The 23,484-nt window shown below is 40.6% G+C and overlaps 1 protein-coding gene across 1 annotated transcript in view; it reads right to left on the bottom strand.

The window, feature by feature from the left end:
- Positions 1-500: 500 nt before the first annotated feature.
- Positions 501-23,484, bottom strand: part of LOC124711123 (ubiquitin-fold modifier-conjugating enzyme 1) — a 50,836-nt gene continuing 27,852 nt past the window's right edge. The window contains exon 4 of the mRNA XM_047241008.1: positions 501-814. Within this exon, the coding sequence (XP_047096964.1) occupies positions 734-814 (81 nt within the window). The 3' untranslated portion in view covers positions 501-733. The remainder of the gene's footprint in view (positions 815-23,484) is intronic.

Here is a 23,484-nt window from a genome sequence, read left to right as displayed (position 1 = left end):
ACTATACAGACAAGATGGTGGTCATTCTGCATTCTGGTCACATTATGTGATCCAGTATTCACTTGTAGTTGTATATGAACCTCTTGTACTCTTGTAGCAACATGCTCTGTATGAGCCACAATGTCACTGTGTGATAAACATGTTTCTGTAAACTAATCATTCCACCCTGCTCGAACTCTCTCATTCGCTGATATTGCACCCCTTGGCATCAACAAGGCATACCGGCACTTGCTTGCATGTTTCCACTTCATTTGACAACTGTCTACCAACAGTGTGGCATAACACTGACCTGTCTATTCACACAAAAGAGGGCTTTGATGGGCATAAGTGCATGTAATCTCTCTGCAATCTTAATCACATATTATGGTTCCATTGTTCTACACTGCCTCTGGTTTCTGGAACGATTCAGACTATTTCTTCTGGGTGTTGCAATTTTGAGAAACAGTAGTATATATCCATGATACACAATGTTTAATACTATATTCTTTCAAAACAACATATTATGTTTCTTTATAGCCAGCATAAGGACACTATATTCTTTAAAAAAAATGTACAAGATAGAAACAGACATTACATTAAATCACAAATATCTCTGTGTGTCAACTTTTCATATATGTGCACGCAAAAGTACAATAGAAATTATGGTCAAGGAATGACATTCACAGCCAGTTAATTTCTGGATGTCATTTGTTGTCGACACCAAATCTCATTTGTCCTATTCTCTTCATATGGGTCATCCCTCCGATTTTTCCTTGTACGAAATGACTCCTTTCTCAATCATATCTGGAATCTCCACTGCCAACCATGGTCCCAACTGCAACAATAATGTCATATATGCTTACTTTTTCTGTAAACAGATGTTATTTCCAAAACATGCTAGCATATTTGTTTCTGTTAAGGTCCAATTTTGCAAGTAACTTAATGAGACAGGTGAGAACATATTATTTTATAACAATGAGCAATACATAAGGTAAAGCTATTTTCAATCTGAAAGTTGGTTTGAACATCATAGTGTCATACTAGGCATGGTCCTGTTAGAGGTCACCAATATGTGCGAATCAGTTACCAAACAATAAACGGATAAATAAAATTCACTAAGTTTTCCTGAAAAAACAGTCAGTTACATTTAAACAACGCCATCTTTCAGCCATTTCCTCTACCACTGGAATAATATAGAGCAGTATGAGGTGTGATCAAAAAGTAATAGGTATTTTGTAATTACACAGACTTTATATGTATAATTTTCAGTTTATTTTCTAACTTGTTGGTACACATGTTCCTGATGTATGCTTCCATTTTGAGCTGTTTTGAATATTTAGTTTATTGCTAATAATTGAAAAGGTTATATGTGTTTTCAAGTGCTCTGTGGATTTTTACTTTCAAAAAAGATGGATCAAAGAATATGCATTCAATCTTAATTGAAAAATGGAATAAAGTTAAGCACTGAATTCAAAATGTTGGCTGTGGATTTTGGTGTGAGTAAGACAAAGAGTTTACGAGTTTCAAAGAGGGTGGAGAAGATGTTGAAGACAATGTCCACCCTGGATGCCCTAGACATCAAGTACTGATGATAATGTGGAAGAAGTAAAGAAAATGGATTTGGGAAAAAAAAGAGGAGAAAATCACCAAATCACCAACAGAGAGGCTGCTGCTGATGTCGGCATATTCTTTGGCTCATACCAAGCAATTTTTTTTGGTGGTTTTGGGTATGAAACATGTAGCAGTAAAGTTTGTTCCAAAATATTGAATTTCAACCAAAAACAATGTCTCTTAGACATTGCTCAGGAATTACCAAATGAAGTCTACAATGATCCAGAAATTCTAGAGAAGGTTATAACAGATGATGAAACATGGGTATATGGGTATGACATCAAAACCAAGTCCTATTTGTCCCAATGAAAACTGCCTGAAGAGCCAAGACTGAAAAAAATTGGAGGTACTTCTCACTGCTTTCTTTGATTAAAATGGGACACTGCATCATGAGTTCCTGTCTTGGAGTCATAATATTGTCAATAAGGAATACTACCTGGAAGTTATGTGCCATCTGCGTGAAACAATCCAAAGAAAACAACCAGAATTGTGGTAAAACCAATCTTTGAAATTGCATCACACTAATGCTTCTGCTAACTTCTCAATACTTGTTCATGATTTTCTGGCAAAAAACGAAACAATTATGTTGCCTCAGCCCCCACATTGAAAAGCAAGTCCCCTAAGTCCTCCTGCGATTGGAAAAAGCACTGGCCCAAGTGTATTAGTACTTTGAAGGGGACAAAGCTAATGTCAATGAATAGATAAAGATTATTTAAGAAAAACAGAAATTCCTATTACCTTTTGATCATACCTCATATTGTGTGATGTCACCATACCACAGTCTGCTGACTGTCGCATGTAAAATATCACCTATAGTATTACCTATGAGTCACTTCTTGACAATGATGACGGATGAGCCATCAAAAACTTTTTTTAAAGAAAAATCCTTTACAAAAGGACTTTTCAATATATCAGCAAATTCCAGATATCTGTGGTTAACAAATGAAATGTGATAATACAACTGCTATACACATGTGCACACGCATGCGCTCTCTCTCTCTCTCTCTCTCTCTCTCTCTCTCTCTCTCTCTCTCACACACACACACACACACACACACACACACACACACACACACACACACACGGAAAACACATGGGAACACCCCTACCCCCTTGTGCCTACACTTTCCATTCTTGTTCCAAAATAAAAATTCAGAATTTAATTATGTATCATACTGCAATAGAACTTTGCATGTAGCAGGAAATGCAGAACATGTGAAAGTGTACCATGTGAGTCTCACAATCTATGACCAATATAATTATACTGTATTTTGTATCACTCTACAGTGTAACCCAAGCAGAAAAATATTTATACTTGGTAAAGTGAAGAAGTAACTTAATTCAGTCACAAGCATCAAACGGTACAGTTTGTGAACTTTCCTTGAGAGCTAACCAAGTATTAATGATTGCCTATGATGGCCCAAGACCAACAACATCATCACGTGTTGTGGGCCAAATCGCTGAACATAGCACATACAAAGAAGCATGCCACGGAAACTGCTTCAGTATAGTGATGCGTTTCTCAGACATGTTCCACATTCACAAGAGATCACACATTGTAAGGAACTAAAAGACATTGTGCTGATATTGTAATTTTGAGCATAATTGAGGGAGTTACACCTTACTGACAAGAAAATCTGCTCCATGTCACTCCTATGATTTGGACTTATGGTGGTGCAGTGGAGCCAAGGATACAACAACAATAGTAAAATACAGTGACTGCTGAGTTCGGTGGAGTAGTCTGCAGACTGTCAAATAACTGCACAACAGCAGGATTCATTTCAGACCCTTCTTTCAGTGATTATTTTTGTTTTATTTTGTTAATTTGTATCATCTATAGGAAACATGAAATCAACAGAACAAACAGTTAATAACATCTTTTTGGTCCTCACAAGAGCACAGCACTTATTATCCTGTTCGACGGCTTTTCATTTCAATGACCATCTGTATTCTGCAAAGAAGAGAGAGTATGATTTGAGAATCCTATATCCTCACACAGAATATTACTTACTAGTTTTTGGCATTTTTAAAGCTTATTCTTTAGTAGAAAGGACATTTGTAACAATGTAAACTACTGTTTAATTTATTCTTTAATGTGCAATTGATTTTGGTCAAAGACCATTATATACAGCACCTGTTGTACAAATGTCATAGATAATCAGCAGCTTATGGTATTGCATCATGCCATTTTGGCAATTTATCAAATCTGTGGAAAACAACCAATAAAAATACTTTATCCTTCAGTGTGGCTACATACTGAGTATCTATAATCATGCAACAACAGCTAGGTAAACTGTATCCAGTAGTAAAACTTAATATTTGCCTGCGATAATGTTTTATGAATTACTGTTGTTTGCGACATACACATGTTGGGTGTTATTGTCCGACTCGTAGTTGGTTGGCAATGCTCACAAGATGCAGCAGTATTGATGTGTGTGTTTTGGTACAACAGTGATGAAGTTGCATTCATCTTGAGATTATGTTCAGTTCATTGTTTTCACCATGTTCGTAGTCCACTTTACATTTTGTGATTCATATGTAGTTTTTGCCAAGCAAAGCCTTATTCTTTATATCATAATCCCCTCCTGAAGGAGCACTTCAACTCATATTATACTGAATTGGTAAATTATGTGAACTACTAGTTATGACTGGCCTACTGGGAAATAATAATGAAGAAACATATTAAGAGAGGAGGAATAATGTAGCTGTGTCACTAATGTTGCAGTCAGCATTACTAATGGTGCTGTGAAGATGTTACAATACGGATAGTAATAAATGTCTTATTTTCTGCCACCTTCTCTGAGGCAGCTATGGTGATGTTCTAAATCCCCAGCACAAGTTTTTGGTGAGGGGAGAGGCCTATTTTCTTGCATAGGCCATTTTATCTCTGGTCAAATATTTTCAATGGGCCTGAGGCCTGCAGTACAAGGAGGCCAGTTGAGAAGAGAACCTTGTTATATTCTGTAAATCATTCCTGCACTGCAGGTGACAACTATATGGGAGACTGATCTTGTAAGAAACATATGAGTCCCCCAAAAAATACTTGTCATACTAACTGGATCATTGCATTACTTACAAGATGAATACACTGGGTGACGAAACAGATCCTTGCTGCTTTAAGACTGTCAGTCAACGCAGCAAAATACTACCATCACTTGTGGGCATAATGTTTAACATCATAAATTACGAATAACATTACCCTTTACCTGAGATGGTTCTGCAAAAGTAAGGTAAGCAGTTTAGCCTCTCTAAATCACTAGAACTTAAGTTTTTGGGAAGAAAAAGCTTCAAGAGACATCACAACCAGCCAGGACATCGTGTGTTCAAATCACCACAATCACGTTTTTATTTTTCCACCTGAGTAATTAAATATATTTAATAAAACTGAAGATTAACTTTACTACTGCAATAATTACAGAATAACATAATATAGACAAGATCAAACAATGGAAAATCCAGGGTGGAATAATGACAATATTATGAAAAGGACATATCGGTATTCGCCATATAGCGGAGTGTTGAGTTGCAGACAGGTACAATAAAAGATTACTGGACACGTAAGCTTTCGGCCAGAAGGCTGCCTCCTGAAATAGACATTCACTGGAACACAGCTGACACACACATGACCACTGTCTCTGACTGTCGAGGCCAGACCAGCAGTTTTTTTGCTGTGACTGACTGTGACTCACCATCTCCGCTATACGGTTAGTAGCAATCTATCTTTTTCATAATATTTTTTATAATACATGGCAGAATAATAGAATATGGCACATCAGATAATCACAGCACATTTTGTTTGTATCATTACTCACACAGTCTCTTACCATTAACTGGACACACAGATACATTTCATAAATATAATCCAAGTTTCTTTTCCAATTACTATTAGACCAAAGAAATGTGCATGCCTCAGTGTCTTTTATTCAACATGCATGGCGCAGAAGAAGTGTATTTTGAAAGGTTTTATGAGATTTATCATGACATATTGTTAAGGTGAACTTTGGGAAGGGACTGCCAGAACAATAATATTAAATGATGTGTGTTATGATTACATACTTTTTCAAAAAGGAAGGTGTAGTGAACTGAATCATCTTTACAAGATTTACTGTTGATTGGGCCCTATTTGGGGTGTCAAAGCACACCAAAATAATTAGGTAAGTTAGTTCAGCCTCCCCTTGCCACAATTCAGTAATATGATCATAAGAACATCTATGTTTTGTGCTGGTGTTGTATACGCTGAATAATCACTTTTTATCATACTTGCCACCAGAAGTGACCCTAATTGACCAAGTCTAAAAACTGTTACATCTACTGTGGAAAATTAATTGTACATCACTGGAATAGACGGATATTTTCCAGATGGTACGTAAATCTTAACACAAAAAACCTGTTGCAACCTAACATGAAATTAAATCTCTGCCTTCGTAGAAAGCCTACAGGTTGGCCATTCAGTTACAGTGATACCCAGCAAAAATTTTCCTGTTAAGGGTCCATGTAGAGTAACTTTACGTAATAACTGAGAATTTTATTTACAAAAAATTTTTTGTGCTTTCTTGGAACAGGTCAAGAAACAGACAGGACCATTTTTACATAATATTTCAAGTAGTAATTTCTCTACAGTGTGCTCCCAACAAAATCCAGAAAATGCTGTATTAGATGGACTGATTATGGTCTTGAACGACCACTTTTGTGCTGACAAGTGTATGTAATTTTTCCCAGCATGTTCGCAGAGATACTGGTCAATGATTACAGCCTTATTGCCTTTGTTTGTAAAGGCATACTAATGTTCAGTACAGGTTTTACGGATCAGACTACACAACAAATTTATTGACTAAAAGGCTATATCCAGCTTTTAAAATAACCTGCAAGACTATTTTTAGAAGTTACAGTGAACAAAATGACTAGAGAAACATGGGAGGAAGTTCATGAAAAGACACTCCAATGGAATTGGCAATGCACTCTTAAATATCTTCTGCTATTAATCTGAATTGTATTTCCGTACTACAATGCTGGAACTTAAGGCACAGAAGCTGGAAAAGGTGCAATGACTCAAGTTAATGGAGTTTTTCTGTACTGTTACACTAACATGTGGTGCCTGTTGACTTTATCTCATAATTTTTATTTAAAGGTTTCTGTGTGACCTATTATGCTGATCAGAAACACCATTGTGTTCTCAAGGTTATTTTAAAAGGAACAAGGAAATTCTAAGTGAAGAAATTCTAAGTAATGTCCAAAACATTAACAATTACATAAAATAATTCCCAAACAAATTTACGGTAAGAAAATAGATTGAAGCAAAGAAAAATTACAGCATAATCTTTAAAAAAAAAAAAAATCACACAAAACCTCAGAGTCCAATACCAGTATCTAAGAAGCAGCATAAACCCGCAAAGTGCATTCAACAAGTACTTGGAGAATCCAAGAAAGAAATAGTGTGAACAAATGACCATTCAACTTTTGCATCCAAAAACTAAAACTCAAACATTGACTAAAAATAAACTAAAACAATCTAAAACTAGAACAAAAGATTTCATCTGGCACAAAAAAAAGGTTCTAAAATGTGCAACAAAAATAGAATAAATGTGTTTTGTTGATGTTTGTAGGTCTTCGCAATATACTTATATATCCTGAAAAACAATGTGGCAAGAGTAAATCCCTGCATCAAGGGGCGGGATACTGCACGTTTTGCTTCCAGTGCTGAAAAACATCACCAATGACTGGCAGAATTTAACAGAGCAAATTTAAAAGTAGGCTTAAAATCAATTACAACGAGATTAAAATAATATGTAACCAACACATAAAAAGTACAGTATGACAACGTAGTCACAAAACCAGTAGACTGTTTTTTTGTATTAACATCAGTTGGATATAACAACACAGTAAAGGAAATAATTGTATAAGTAGGCTAAATAGTGTTTTCAAAACAGAGTACTCAACATGTCTCTGCAAAGTTTACAATCATTGTTCATTGCCTATTTTGACTTATGGCAGCAAGACAGATTTATAATCCCAAAACCATTCACAAATGACGATTTATCAGGGAAGAATTGAGAGATGCATGCTGCACATTGGGGGGGGGGGGGGGGGGGGGGAGACAGAGAGAGAGAGAGAGAGAGAGAGAGAGAGAGAGAGAGAGAGAGAGAGAGAGAGAAATGGACTGGGGGAACAGACTAGCACAGATGACTTAATATGACTTTAATGCAAATGACATGAGGATGGGCAGAGCCTGCAGTCAGGTAAATGGATTTTTGAAGTATCTCTGGTGGATTCCAAAAGGTACGAAAACTCTGAAATGATGCCCTAACGGAAGTGGGTATGTGGCATTATAAAATGTGTGAAACATAAATGAACACAGAGAAAGCCCCGAAGGTGGCACTACCTGTAGACTTCATATGATTGATTAATCCCCTGCACACATTAGCAGTCATAGTTTTTTTTCATTAGCTTGTTAATGACAATTCTGATTATACCAATAACACCAGCAATTCAGCTACGTCAATAACTCAAAACTCTGTGACCACCTGCTTAGTAGTTTGTTGGTTAAACCTGTCGATTGCAGTATAACATTGATTACACTACTCAACAACCGTTTTGCATCTGGGCTGTGATACATTAATTAATATGTAGTTTGGTCTGTAGAATCTGAATCTACTTTTCAAAGTGTTCTAGCAAGTAAGATTTCTGAGTTTTTAAGTTATTTTTTTTACTATTGGGCCTTCAATAATTTGATAGAAAAGATTCCTAAATTGAGTGAAACAAAGCTGCAGGAAGGTATATTTGTTGGACAACTTATAAAAAAAAATTGATGAAAAGTCCAACCTTTGACATCGAATTAGATGCTCATCTCCTTTAAAGCAATTGTGATGGGGTTTTTTGGCAACAGAAGAGATGATAACCATGTTTCCATTATGAACTATCTGTTTGACACATGCAAGAACATGAGGTGCAGAATGTCTTTCCGGAAAATTTTGGAGTCATAAGCAACTAACAAGGTGAACACTTTCACTGAGAAATTTGTATCATGAAATGCTATTATCAAGGTCATTGGAACCCTCTGATGATGAGCAACCACTGTTGGGGTCTTGTTACTGAGAGTGAAAAAGTGGCAGACAAAAGAAGAGCATTTTTCAAACAGCACAGAAAGTTAAAAGTTGAAAATATGTTGTGAATTAATTTAGATCTCTTATTGTTGTCAGGTACATTCATAAATATTTAACTGTATTGAGTTTTAAAGTTCTGAATGAATATTTCTTGTTTGTTTGTTTGTTTCTGTTTTTATTCTGCTGCCTATCTAGGAAATGTGATGTGATAGAGAAAAACTGATTTTACCAGTAGAATTCAGCACCCTAAAATTATGTAAATTCATCCATTAACAAACAAGGTGCAGAAAAAAAGTTTAAACTTGTTGACCTGTTAACAGGTGGTGTGCATTCAACAAGTACTTATTAGGCTTCCCGAGATATGTGCCACTAGTTGTCTGTACAGATCACGCAAGTCCTGTAAATGTGAAACCCAACTCACACCTTTCTCATGTGACATCTGAAATGCTATTGAGACACTCACGTGGCCTTCCAAAACGTATTTCACTCAGTACCACTCATAAGCTTGATATTGAAAGTACAACAGTATGGTGTACCAACCAATGATTGAGCAACTCTCGCTGGGGAGAACACAGCATGTTATACTGGATGGAGAGTCATAGACAGGTGCAGAAGTAGCTTCAAGTGTGTCACATGGAGGTGTGTTGGAATCTTACCTGTTCATATTGTATATTAATGACTTTTCAGACAATATTAATAGTAAACTCAGACTTTTTGTAGGTTATGCAATTATAGATAAAGTAGTATCTTTTTTTATTTTTATTCAGTGAACTTATAGGATTTCAAAGCAGTAAAAAGATTGGTAATTTGCTTTAAATGTCTAGAAATGTATTGGTAGTTAATAAAAAGCAGAATTGAAGTACACTATGGCTAAAATGTCCGTCACAACTGGAATCTGTCTACTCATACAGATACCAGGCTGTAATAATCTATAGGGACATGAAAAGACACTACCACGTAGGCTCAGCCACACAATTAAAGCAGATGGCAAACTTTGGTTTATCAGCAGTGTACTACAATGAAGATTGCTTACAAGTCACTCGCGAGAGTGAGCCATCCTAGAAAATTACTCAAGTGTGTAGGAATCCACACAAAATGAGACTTACGGGAGGTAATGCACGTATAAACGAAAGGGACAGTCACGGAGATGCTGAAAGAACAGAACTGGCAAATGTTAAATGACAGAAGCAAATTGTTCTATGGTAAGGTCTTATGGGACCAAAATAATTGTTCTATGAAAGCCTGTTTAGTTTCAAGAAGCAAATTTAAGTGACAAATCTAGGACCGTAGTGACCATGAAGACAATGTTAGACTATTTACAATGCACACAGGTGATTAAGAAATTATTCTTCCTGCACTCCACAAGTGAATGAGGTAAAATGGCCCAATAGCTAGTAAATGGGAGGTAGCCTCAGCCTCAGCCACACACTTCACAGTGATTTGCAGAGTATGGTCGATCGCCTTAGCTGAGTGGTCAGCACATTTCACTGCCATGCAGCAATCCCAGGTTTGATTCACGACCGGGTTGAAATCTCTGCTCAGGGATGGATGTCGTATCGTCCTGGTCGTCATTTCGTCACCATCAACACGCAAATTGCCTAACACAGCATCAACTGGAAAGACTTGCAACTCGGTGGCAGAACTTCCCCAGCCATTGATGCTGTACAATCGTTTCATATTTTCAAGAGTATGGATGTATATGTAGATCAATTACAGACCATATAGCAGAGATGCACAACAAAAAGACTGTCACAAATATAGCTTTTGGCCAGTAAGGCCTTCGTCAGTGCCCTGCTCGTCACTATTGATACTACCTCCCTTTACACCAACATCTCTAATGCCCATGGCCTTACCGCTATTGAACACTACCTTTCCCAACGTCCGACATATTCCAAACCAACAACCACAATTACTCCTCATTTGAAGGTATTACCTACAAACTGACAAAGGTCTTACTGGTCGAAAGCTATATTTGTGACCATCTTTTTGTTGTGCCTATCTGCGACTCAGTATCTTCGCTATATGGAGAGTAGCAATTTTCCTTTTCACAATATTGTTACATTCCATCCTGGATTTTCCACTGTTCAATTACACACCAGTGGCTTGTGATTTCAAAGCTGGTGCCTGATGTGTCCCACCAGTTTCCAATCAGGATCATTTGGTGGTCAAGATGTAAACATTAGTTCCATAATTATAATTTTTATTTTGGGGAGCCACAGTCATGGTAAATGTTTCAAATGATGCTGCTGCTATTTGACTACATGGACGACAAATAGTTTGGACAAGAAGAGAATAGAAGCTTTCGAAATGTGGTGCTACAGAAGAATGCTGAAGATTAGATGGGTAGATCACATAACTAATGAGGAAGTATTGAATAGGATTGGGGAGAAGAGAAGTTTGTGGCACAACTTGACCAGAAGAAGGGATCGGTTGGTTGGACATGTTCTGAGGCATCAAGGGATCACCAATTTAGTATTGGAGGGCAGCGTGGAGGGTAAAAATCGTAGAGGGAGACCAAGAGATGAATACACTAAGCAGATTCAGAAGGATGTAGGTTGCAGTAGGTACTGGGAGATGAAAAAGCTTGCACAGGATAGAGTGGCATGGAGAGCTGCATCAAACCAGTCTCAGGACTGAAGACCACAACAACAACAACAAGTGTTATTGTTTTGTCTTTAGGCCATTTTCAAGTACAAAAACTTAAATAAGTCATAAGACATCATACTGGCATGATATACAAGTCCTTGTTAAAAAAAGTACTTCTAGTCATATTGGCCAGATCTGTCATTAGTAAAAGTGAAGATATCTTTAAAACAATTAAATTTTACGAACGACAAATCTGGCCTGTATGACCAGATATGCTTTTTCAAAAAGGACTTTTATTTTATACCAGTCTGATGTTTTTTGACATATAAATGTGTTTCTGTACATGAAAATGGTCTAAGGACGAAACAATAAAATAAAAATCATTTCAGTCAAATGGTGAGAGCATCATTCACAAAATTAGTTCCCTGCTCTCCAAAAACCACTGTGGTACTGTCCTGGCCTTGTGAATCTGAACGTTATCCTTCTGGAAGATACCACTGCTGTTGCAGAAGACATCAAGAATGAAGGGTCTATGATAATGTTCATAAAGTTGGTCACAGTGCCTTCGACTACTATCACAAGCCCTATCAAAGCACAGGTGACGGCCTCCATAGCATAATGCAGCTCCCACAGGCCTGTGTCCACAGCACGGTGCACTTTTTGAGCAGATATTTGTCTGTATGATGCCATTTTTAGACACAATTGTCAACCTGTTGTAACAAGAAAAACAGCTCATCCAACAAGGCGACACATTTATGTTGACTTATGGTCAGATCTCAATGATTCTGTGTCCACTGCAATATTGTGGGATCAAGAAGAAAATATGTAGGGTCATATGTTGTGGGTTCCCATGTTCAAAAACATGCTCAAAATGGTCTGCTCTGAAACATTTGTGTCTGCACCAGCACTGCAGTTTGCCATCAGATTACAGCTCAGCCTGGTTTACAGAGCAGGCAGACATTCTCTGATGAGGTGTGGACTTTCAACACCTTATCACCTTCTCATGGATTCACCATCTAACTACTTTACATAGAAGCTCATGACGACAGGACACAAACAGCTCGCCATCTTCTCTGCTTCAGTGCTGTTCGATTCCAGATGTTGGGCCATAACAACATGCCTTTTCTGAAAATCACTTGTGTCAGGGAATTTCTCCATCCGTGGCCCACACAGTCACTACGAAGATTACCTAGTTTGTCTCTGCTCTGGTTGTACACTTTACTTATCACATTACATGCTCGCAACTTCACCAGGAGGCATTCAGTCTTATGGTGGGCAGAGCTCATAAGGTTTTGTTCATCAGTGTATATTACTCTTGCACCTCATTCTTTGTTGTGGCAAATAGCAGCTTCCTCTGTGATAATCAATGAATGCTATCTTTGTAATAAGAAGACTGAATTCATTTTTATTATGATATGGTCTGCTTGGATTATTCTATTATATCTTTGTGCACTTTTATGCTCAAGAGTTCAGTCATGTAAAGTTATGTTTTTCTCTGATCTCTTAATTCTGCCTTTCTGTATTTTCTTTTCTGTTTTTCCCTCAGTGGCAGGACATGTACTCAGTTTCTACGAACAACAGTGTTAGCAACAACAATACTACCAAGACTTTCGTGGTTTGGCAATGGGATGTTCTCATCAAGGAGGGAGATTGTCATCAAGGAACCTTGCTTTTATCACCACCTGATTATTCTTTTAATTGACTTCTTTATTACACAAAATTAATGGATTACTTTCTGGTAACAATTATAACTACTGTCATACTGCAATATATCACAAACTGAACTGAGCCCTCAATGTATTGTAGGACCTCCAATACCCCTTCAGATAACAGCTGAGTAGAGATTAGAAACCTGTCCACATCTGACCTAGCTTTCGCAAGTCTTCACATTGTAGTGGGGAACAACCATTCAGGCTTTGGTGGCAAGCTAATGTTAAGCACAAAAGTTAAGGATGAAATATGGTAGGAATACTTAGCTGGGTCATACAAATGAAACTAACTTAAAGAGAATATTACGGAACAGGAAGAGGAAGTAGACGGAGATGAGATAGGAGATGTGATACTGTGGAGAATAAATAAATAAATAAATAATTTCAAAGCACTGGAGAAAAAATTGCAGAGGCACCAGGAGTAGATGGCAGTGCCCCAGAATTATTCAGATCCTGGGGAGATGAACTGATGAAACTATTCCACCTGATGTGGAAGATATAAGAGACAGGCAAAATATCCTCAGACTTCATGAGGCATATAATAATTCTAGTTCCGAAGGCGGCAGGGGTGAATACAGAACCATCAGTTAAAGAAGACAGTTGCAAAATACTGACATGAATTGTTTGCAGAAGAGTAGAAAGGTTGGTTGAAGCCAAATTTGGGAATTTTTTTTTTTTGGATTCTGGAGAAACGCGAGAATATGTAAAGACTGAAGCCTGACAAATCTGTGTATACTGTGTTTTTAGATTTAGAGAAAGTTTGACAGTGTTCACTTGAATATTCTGAAGGCAGCAAGGACAAAATACAGGGAGTGAAAGGTTATCTGCAACATTTACAGGAATCAGACTAGCCATAAAAGTCACAAGACACAAAAGGAAGAGCTGAAAATGGAGTGAGGCAGAACCTATTTCCAATATATTTAAATATAAACAGTGAACAAGCAGTGAAGCAAACTGGGAAGAAATTTAAAAAGTTGGCAAGAAGAAATTAAAGTCTTAAATTTTTTGCGAACATTGTAATTCTGTCAGCGACTGCAAAGGACTTGGAAAAGTAACTGAATGAAAAGACACTGTCTTGAAAAAGAGTTTCAAGATGAATATCAACAATGATAATGGAATATACTCAATTTAAATCAGATAATACTTAGTGAGTTAGATAAGACAATTAAGTATTAAAAGTTTCTACTGTCTGGACAGAAAATAACTAACAACAGCCGAAGTAGAAAATGTGGACTAGAAAAAAAGAATGTGTCACAAAAAAGTGGAATATGTTAACATCAAATACAAATTTATGTGTGAGAAAGTACTTTCTGAAGCTATTTGCTGAGGTGTATCCTTGTAATGGCCAACAAACAGTTCAGACAAGAAGAGAATTTAAGCTTTTCAACTGCAATGCTAAAGAAGAAACCTGAAGATTAATATAACAAGATACTTGTGGAAGAACCCAAAAACCATAAACCCAACAAACCTGGACATCCCTCAGTAATAAATTATCATGCTCCAACCAAAACAATTTCCACTCTTGTTGACCAACAACTCCAATCAGTTGCATACAACCTAGCTTCTCACATCCAAGATACTTACTACTTCTTTCAGCGACTCTCCATCATCCCAACCCCTTTACCTCTTGGATCCCTACTAGTCACTGTTGATGCCACCTACCTATACACCAACATTTCTCATGCCCTTCACACTCCAAACCCACCGCCTCATTCCTCATACACCCTACCAACTGTATCCTGACACACAACTATTACTTCTTTGAAGGCAAGTATACAATTAAAACTGTGGCACAGCCAAGGGCACCTGCATGGCACCCTCTTATTCCAATCAATTTATGGGACATCTAGAGGAATCGGGTTCGATTACCGGCTGGGTTGGGGATTTTCTCTGCCGTGCAACAGGGTGTTCGTGTTGTCCTTATCATTTCATCATCATCATGATCATCATTCGTGACAGTGGCTAGATTGGACTGAGTAAAAATTGGGACTTTTTATGGGTGCCGATGACCGCGCAGCTGAATGCCCCACAAACCAATCATCATCATCTAGAGGAATCCTTTCTAGCCTCAAAAAACCCCAAACCCCTTCTCTGGCTCAGGTCTTCATTATTTGGTCTAAGGACCAAGACATCCTATCCTCATTCCTCCATAGCCTCAACACCTTTCTCCCATCTGCCCCATCTGCTCTCCTTCAACCCAAACTTCCTGGACACTGACCTCCACCTCTCTGATGGCTCCATCTACACTTCTGTCCACATTAAACCTATTAATCTTCTGCAGTGCCTGTATTTTGACAGCTGTCATCCCTTCCACACCAAAAAGTGCTTCCCATACAGCCCTATCACCTGTTGTGGTTGTGTTTTGCTGCAGGGTGCAGAAAACGACTGGGCTCATATGCACCCAAGTCAAAACAATAAAACACGAAGACAGAGAGGAGTTAAGAATTGACTATATGTCAGTCCCAATTGACATAAGAGAAGGCAGCTAAAAAAGGGATGGGGAGAAAGGGTTACAAAAGACACCATACAGAAATGGAGGGTGTGTTCGCCATATTGCTTTGATGGATAAAAAGGAAAACATGGTCAACAGCCCGTGTGTCATTTGCTAAAACATCTGATAACTAAGATGGCAAACCCAAGTGGGAACGTAAACGGTCCATCAGGAGGTGGACAGTTAAAACTTGGGTGCAATGTGTACAAAGTGGTGGGGGAGCACCACTTATCAAATTATGATGACTAAAAAGGCAGTGCACAATATGTAGCCTAGTTAAAATGACCTCCTCCTAGTGGGAGGGTTCAAATGACTCTGAGCTCTATGGGACTTAACATCTGAGGTCATCAGCCCGTAGAACTTAGAACTACTTAAACCTAACTAACCTAAGAACATCACACAATCCATGCCTGAGGCAGGATTCGAACCTGCGACCATAGCGGTCGCACGGTTCTGGACTGAAGCACCTAGAACCGCTCGGATACAGCGGCCAGCACTGGTGGGAGGGCCGAGAGGTTGGTAGGTTTCAAAGGGGGAGAAGCGACGTCGTCGGTCCCTTGTTCCCAGTAGAAAAATTACCCAAGGGAAAGAAGAAAACAAAGAAGATGTACAGGACAATAGCAGGAGAAAGGAAGAACCAGATGAATGACACAAGGACAACAAACACTACAATGAACAAAACAGGACAAGAAAAACACAGAGAGATGCAAGAAACAGGGAGAGGCGATTAAAAACAAGAAAGCAGATTACCATGGTTGGGTGACCATGAGAATAAAAAAGGAGAAGCCAGCCACTCTGCAACACATTAAAAACTCCACCCTACAAGCCCTAGGGTGCAGGACAAGAGGGACAAAGGACATGTGCTAAAACTCAGATCAAATGATGAAACCCCTCCTTCACGAATAAAATGTAAAACTAAAGCTGCTGTTGAGGCATTGTCACCCAACACAGAAGGTAGGGTGCTGGGAAAGTTAAGTCCGTCGCAGAGTGGCTAAATGTGGTCAGTCCAGCAAGAGGTGGACGACCATCATTTGTGAGCCTCAGCAACACTGAGGTGGGTCCTCGTGATGTAGGAGGTAACCATGCGTTAGCCATGTATGGCCAATGTGGAGCCGGCAGAGGACAACTGATTCCCTGGTAGAGGACTGTATGGAAGACTTCCACACATTTGCAGTCTCCTTAATGACACACAGTATATTCTGCATACTATTACGTCATTCTCCTGAATATGGGGGGGGGGGGGGGGGGGGGGCACTATGATAGGCACCAACTTGGACACACAAAGTTTGGAGTAATAGAAAGTTTTGGATAAAAATCAGAAGCCAACCCCAGATACTCCACTCATGCAATGTGGCAAGGATATGATGCCGCCAGATCGTGTCATATGCTTTACGTAAGTAAAAAAGACGGCAACCACAAGTTGGCATCTGGAAAAGGCTGTTCAATTGGCAGACTCGGCAGACACAAGATTATCAGCGGTAGAACAACCCTGGCGGAAGCCGCCTTGACCTGGAGCCAGTAGGTCACGTGACTCCAGAACCCAACACAACCACCGACACACCATACGTTCCAGCAGCTTACAGAGAATATTGGTGAGGCTGATGGGATGATAGCTATCCACATCAAGCAGATTTTTACCGGAATGATGGTGCTCTCCCGCCATTGTGATGTAAGGATGCCATCACACCAGATCCAATTGAAGATGACAAGGAGATATTGCTTGTAGTCAGACGAGATATGTTTCATCATCTGATTGTGGATCCGATCCGGCCCAGGAGCTGTGTCAGGACAATGTGCAAGGGCGCTGAGGAGCTCCTACTCTGTAAATGGGGTGTTATAGGGTTCACTGTGCCATGTAGTGAACGTGAGGACTTCCCATTCCATCCGCCATTTGAGGGTGTGAAAGGTTGGGGGGGGGGGTAGATCTCCGACGCAGACGCTCGAGCATAGTGCTCAGCAAAGTGCTCGGCAATTGCATTTGCTTCGGTAGACCGCCCGCCATTGATGTCAATGCCGGGGACACCTGTTGGGGGTCTGGTACCCAAAAAGACGTCTGATCTTTGTCCAGACTTGGGAAGGTGATGTATGGCACCCAACGGTCAACACGTAACTCTCCAAACACTACTGTTTCCGCATTTTATAAGCAGGCAAATGCGTGCACAGAGCCGCTTAAAGCCTATTAGGTGCTCTAGGGAAGGGTGCCGCTTATGTTTGTGCAGAGCTCGCCGACACTCTTAATTGCCTCAGCGACTTCCAGCGACCACCAAGGGATGGTCTTTCGCCAGGGACGCCCTTGAGAACGAGGGATCGTATTTTTCGTCACAGAAATTATTGTTGTTGCGACCTGCTCAATCACAACATCAATGACACCATGTGGGGGAGATTCAACGGTGACAGCAGAGGTGAAGGCTACCCAGTGTGCCTTGTTTGAAGCCCATCTGGGTAGGCATCCGTAGGCATGACGCCGGGGGATTGACAAGAAATAGGAGGAGTTCTGGGTTGCAAATTGACAAATCAATGGCCGAGTAACTACCATGACCCACACTGAAATGTGTGGCATCCCCAGTATTTAAGAGGCTGAGGTCGAGTTCGGCCAGTAAATTTTCGACATCTCTGCCGCGGCCAGTAAGCATGGTGCTACCCCACAAGGGGTTATGGGTGTTAAAATCTCCCGAAAGCAGGAAAGGTTTAGGGAGTTGATCAATCAGTGCAGCCAATACATTCAGGGGTACCGCACCATCTGGAGGGAGATATATGTTGCAAACAGTTATTTCCTGCGTCATCCATATCCTGACAACCAGCGCTTCCAGAGGAGTTTGAAAGGGCACAGGTTCACTACATACCGAGTTCAGGTCATAAATGCAAACTCCACCTGACACTATTATATTCACTACGGTTCTTGTAATATCTCCTGTAGCCGCGAAGAGCAGAGGTCTGCATTGCCAGGGACCAGGTTTCCTGGAGAGCAATGCAGAAAGCAGGTGTAAAGCTTAACAGTTGCCGTAGCTCAGCCAGGTAGAGGGGGGGGCGGGGGCGGAGGGGGGGGGGCGAAATCTCCGCAACTCCACTGGAGGATGACATGATTGTGAGACTGGGAAGGCATGAAACACTATGAGGTAGTCTATACCTCAGGGTCACCTGCTACCACCAACTTATTTCCTGAACAGGCTATATCCATTGCATCTGAGGGTCTGGCGAGATCTAGGTCCTCAGCAGACGCCAGAATTTTCGCCTCATCCACAGATGCAGAGCTTGTAGGCAGCGGCTATGTGGGTGACACTGCAATTCCCTCGGTCTTGGGGGTCTTTTTTCTGGATTTCTCTCACTGATCCTTGGGTTTCTCTGGCTGGGAGGGCTCCACTGATTCAGTCTCTGGGAATGAGGATGATTGTGGAGCCGTACGACCAGCTGCTTTCGGGCACTTCAGCCACTGGTGGGTGTCATCTTTCCCACTAGCAGAAACCTGGGAAGGGAGTGACCCAAGGGACTTTTTCCTAGCGAGAGGAGCCAAAGAAGACTAACACTTCTCTGGCTGAGAAGTAGGACTGGTGTCCCCGATGGTTGGTGGTGCGGGAGCAACAGGGAGGGAAGTGTCCCCCACCACCAAAGGGGCAGATGTAGTCTTCCAGCTCTGAGAGCCGACTGGAACTCGCGGAACTGATGGGGCTACAACTGTTCTAGTAGCGGTGGCATAAGAGGAGGTCGTAGCCACAGGATGTAGGCCCTCAAATTCCCTCTTGGCCTCAGTGTAGATCAGTTGGTCCACAGTTTTGTATTCGATGATTTTACTTTCTTGCTGTAAAATCCTGCAGTCTGGAGAGCAAGGGGAATGATGCTCTCTGCAGATGACACAGATAGGAGGCAGGGCACATCAGCTGGAACATAGGACCTAGCGGGCTGAGGTTCAAGGACTGCAGCTTTGGCAGCAGCGTCAGCAGCTGCGTTTCCTGGCAGACTGACATGACCAGGAACCTGCAGGAACATCACACTGGCTCCACCAAGAGTGAGCAAGTGACAGTTTTCCTGGATCTGTTGCACTAAGGGATGGGTGGTGTACAACGCACATGGACTTTGAAGGGCGCTGAGTGAGTCTGAGCAGAGGACAACTGAAAAGTCTGTGTCGCCAGATGTACTCCATGGCCTGATACAAGGCAAAGAGCTCGGCTTCTTTGTTTATATATATATATATATATATATATATATATATATATATATATATATATATATATATATAAGATGATGTGACTTACCAAATGAAAGCGCTGGCACGTCGATAGACACACAAACAAACAAAAACATACACACAAAATTCTAGCTTTCGCAACCAACGGTTGCCTCGTCAGGAAAGACGGAAGGAGAGGGAAAGACGAAAGGATTTGGGTTTTAAGGGAGAGGGTAAGGAGTCATTACAATCCCGGGAGCGGAAAGACTTACCTTAGGGGGGAAAAAAGGACGGGTATACATACACTTGCACACACGCACATATACAGACACAAGCAGACATTTAAACATTTAAATATGTCTGTTTGTGTCTGTATATGTGTGGATGGATGTGTGTGTGTGTGTGTGTGTGTGTGTGTGTGTGTGTGTGTGTGTGCGCGCGCGCGCGCGAGTGTATACCCGTCCTTTTTCCCCCCTAAGGCAGGGGCGGGCAAACGTTGCACGCGGCTCATGAGCGCACAGCGCTGCACGTGTGCTGCTCGCATGCAGCCGTCGACCGGGGCTGTGGCGACAGCCGGCAGGTTGCGGCAGTGTAGTGCCAGGCTAAGCTGCGGACGTTGATGCGAAGCGAGCACTATGTAGTGAACGTTGTATTTCAAGAAACGGAGAAGTGGAGATTTGCTATCTTTTAAAAAGTAATGGGAGAATCATTTTTTCTTTGTGCAAAAACGTGAAAATTCGAAATTTCACAAGGACGAGTACAATTTATTGTCGGATTCTGAGCGGATGGGGAATTGACTGAGCTTAAGAAGAGCGATCTGACGATACCAGATGAATCTGTCGTAGTTGGCCGTCTGGAGTGGCCGAGCGGTTCTAGGCACTACAGTCTGGAACCGCGCGACCACTATGGTCGCAGGTTCGAATCCTGCCTCGGGCATGGATGTGTGTGATGTCCTTAGGTTAGTTAGGTTTAAGTAGTTCTAAGTTCTAGGGGACTGATGACCACAGCAGTTAAGCCCCATAGTGCTCAGAGCCATTTGAATTTGTCGTAGTTGCTGTTGTCACGAGAGATCTGCGACTTTCTCTCGTCATGTCTCTCATCTAACTGATTTAACATTTTATGGAGCACTGTTTTCAAGTTTTCAGGACGACAACAATAATAGCCCAGCGGTATGTGCAAGTTATAAGACTGCGCTTAATATAGCGAGAGCTGGAAAACCATTTGCTGAATTAATAAGTCTTGGTTAAGAGCAAACATCAGTGATGAAAATTTACGTAACTGTTTGTGTTTGTATGTAGAAATTTTATTCCAGATATTAAACGTATTGTAAACTCCACCTGTGATAATTAAATAAAACGTATCGTAGGTAATAGGTACTCTTTCAAACCATGATTTCTTTCAAGCACTCCTACTAACCTTATTCATTCACTCAATAAAGCAAGCTAGGAAACAGAACGCATTACAGAGGAAGGAGCGGACAGAAGGTGTGGTGGGGATGGGAGATAAGCGGGTGGCCACCTTGCCCCTGTGTGCACGCGGAACACCTGTTAACTGCACGCGTGCAAGTGCACCGCACATGTGCAGGATTCCTGCCCGCCCCTGCCCTAAGGTAAGTCTTTCCGCTCCCGGGATTGGAATGACTCCTTACCCTCTCCCTTAAAACCCACTTCCTTTCGTCTTTCCCTCTCCTTCCCTCTTTCCTGATGAGGCAACAGTTTGTTGCGAAAGCTTGAATTTTGTGTGTATGTATGTGTCTGTTTGTGTTTCTATCGACCTGCCAGCGCTTTCGTATGGTAAGTCACATCATCTTTGTTTTTAAGTATATTTTTCCCGCGTGGAATGTTTCCCTCTATTATATTGATATCATTAATTTGAACCCAACAATTACGTTTGTTATTGTCACTGTTGCATTTCGAAATCTTTTCTGTCGTCTTATTTTCTCTTTCTGTTTTTGCCAGTAGTTTCACTTTGTATTCACCTTCTCCTTTTTACCGTAATCTGCTATACAATTTTATCCCACCTATATATACTCAATAATACGTAACCCACTTCCAAACCATAACCAAAAAAAATTTTTTGCCGCTTTCAACACTACCGCCGCTATAAAATCCACCATGTCTAGTTCACAAACAGTTCCTTTCACCTTTTAAACAACCATTTCGGCTGGTTCTAATAACTTTCGCTTTATTTCCATTTCCGTTTTTCCCACATCACTGATAATTTTTAGCCGCTTCCCACAGGTTTTAACGTCGTCATTTCTTCGTCAGACAATTGTTAGCCTCATTTTCATAATCTGCCACCACAAAACCACTCCTTTTAATATATTACACGCAGTTTTTTCGAAATTTTCCCGAATTTCTCCATCCTCTAATGTGTTTTCGCGGCAACACAACCACCTAACCTTTGTGCACATCGTTGTCTACCAACCCAAGTCCAACATAGCCCAGCTGTAACCAACACCTTTTCGCCTTTTTTCACACCAGATCTCCAGTTACTTTCCAGTCCACCTTTATCCCTCCCCATATATTTTTATTTTCATTTCCTCATGTTACACTTTCCACCTTCTAATACCATGTCACCCTCACAACACCCCCCACAATGACAGGTCTTTAAATATGTCTGCTTGTGTCTGTATATGTGTGGATGGATATGTGTGTGTGTGCGCGCGCGAGTGTATACCCGTCCTTTTTTCCCCTTTTTTCCCTCTCCTTCCCTCTTTCCTGATGAAGCAGCCGTTGGTTGCGAAAGCTAGAATTTTGTGTGTATGTTTGTGTGTCTATCAATCTGCCAGCGCTTTCGTTTGGTAAGTCACATCTTCTTTGCTTTTAGATATATTTCTCCCACGTGGAATGTTTCCCTCTATTTTTATATATATATATATATATATATATATATATATATATATATATATATATATATATAAAGGTGGGGGTGGGGGAGACAGGCCATTATATGGTTAATGACGATAGAGGTGTCCGACAAGGCAGAACAACACACATCTTGAAAAGTCTGTCTTCTAAAAATTCCTGAAGGAAACAGGGCAGGCACCCACAGAAGCCCCACATGTAAAGTGTAAGGAGGATAACAGTTCTCCAGCAGGTGTTATAGGCCTTCTCCAAATCTAAGAACATGACCACAGTCTGGGATTTCTGCAGAAAACCATTCATGACAGTGGTGGACAAAATAACGAGATGGTCTACTGCAGAATGCCATGCTTGAAATCCACACTGCGCATTCGTTGGTTGGTTGGGATTGAACGGACCAAACAGCAAGGTAATCAGTCCCTTGTTTAAAAGGTGGTCCATTCGGATGGATTTACATCTCACAAGAGTCATAACAGGGGGGGAAAAAAACAGTAAAAGTGCAGTCATGTTGTCAATGGTGAAAATAAAAGGAGGGAAGTCAGCAAGTGGGCAACTTCAAGGCTATGCTAGAGGCAGGAAATATCCCACCCCTGATGCAGTACAGGCAAGACCACCTGCTATTTAAAAGCATTCAACAACTAGAATGTAAAAGTGCATATTGTAAAAGGAGACTAACCAAATCTAAAAAGTGATAAAAACAGAGTAAAAGGGAGAGAAAAGAGGATCTTGGCCAGGGAGTCAGGAATCTCCAAACACAGCTTACAGTGGGAGACACCCCAACTCTCACCGCCCTGCCCCTACTCCTCAGGGAGATTAAAAACCTGAAAACTGAAAATAAAAACAACTATGACCGAGGAAACTGAGAACCAGTTCCACTATCCGGGAATCGTCTGCCAATATTAAAGGTAAAGTGCGGGGAAGTCTGTACTTAGTATGCCGAGCCAAAAGATGCGAGCATTCCACCAAAATATGGGTTACTGAC

This window comes from Schistocerca piceifrons, chromosome 8 (assembly GCF_021461385.2).
Source record: "Schistocerca piceifrons isolate TAMUIC-IGC-003096 chromosome 8, iqSchPice1.1, whole genome shotgun sequence".
Classification (NCBI taxonomy): domain Eukaryota; kingdom Metazoa; phylum Arthropoda; class Insecta; order Orthoptera; family Acrididae; genus Schistocerca; species Schistocerca piceifrons.
This window is presented reverse-complemented; position numbering and strand designations above follow the sequence as displayed.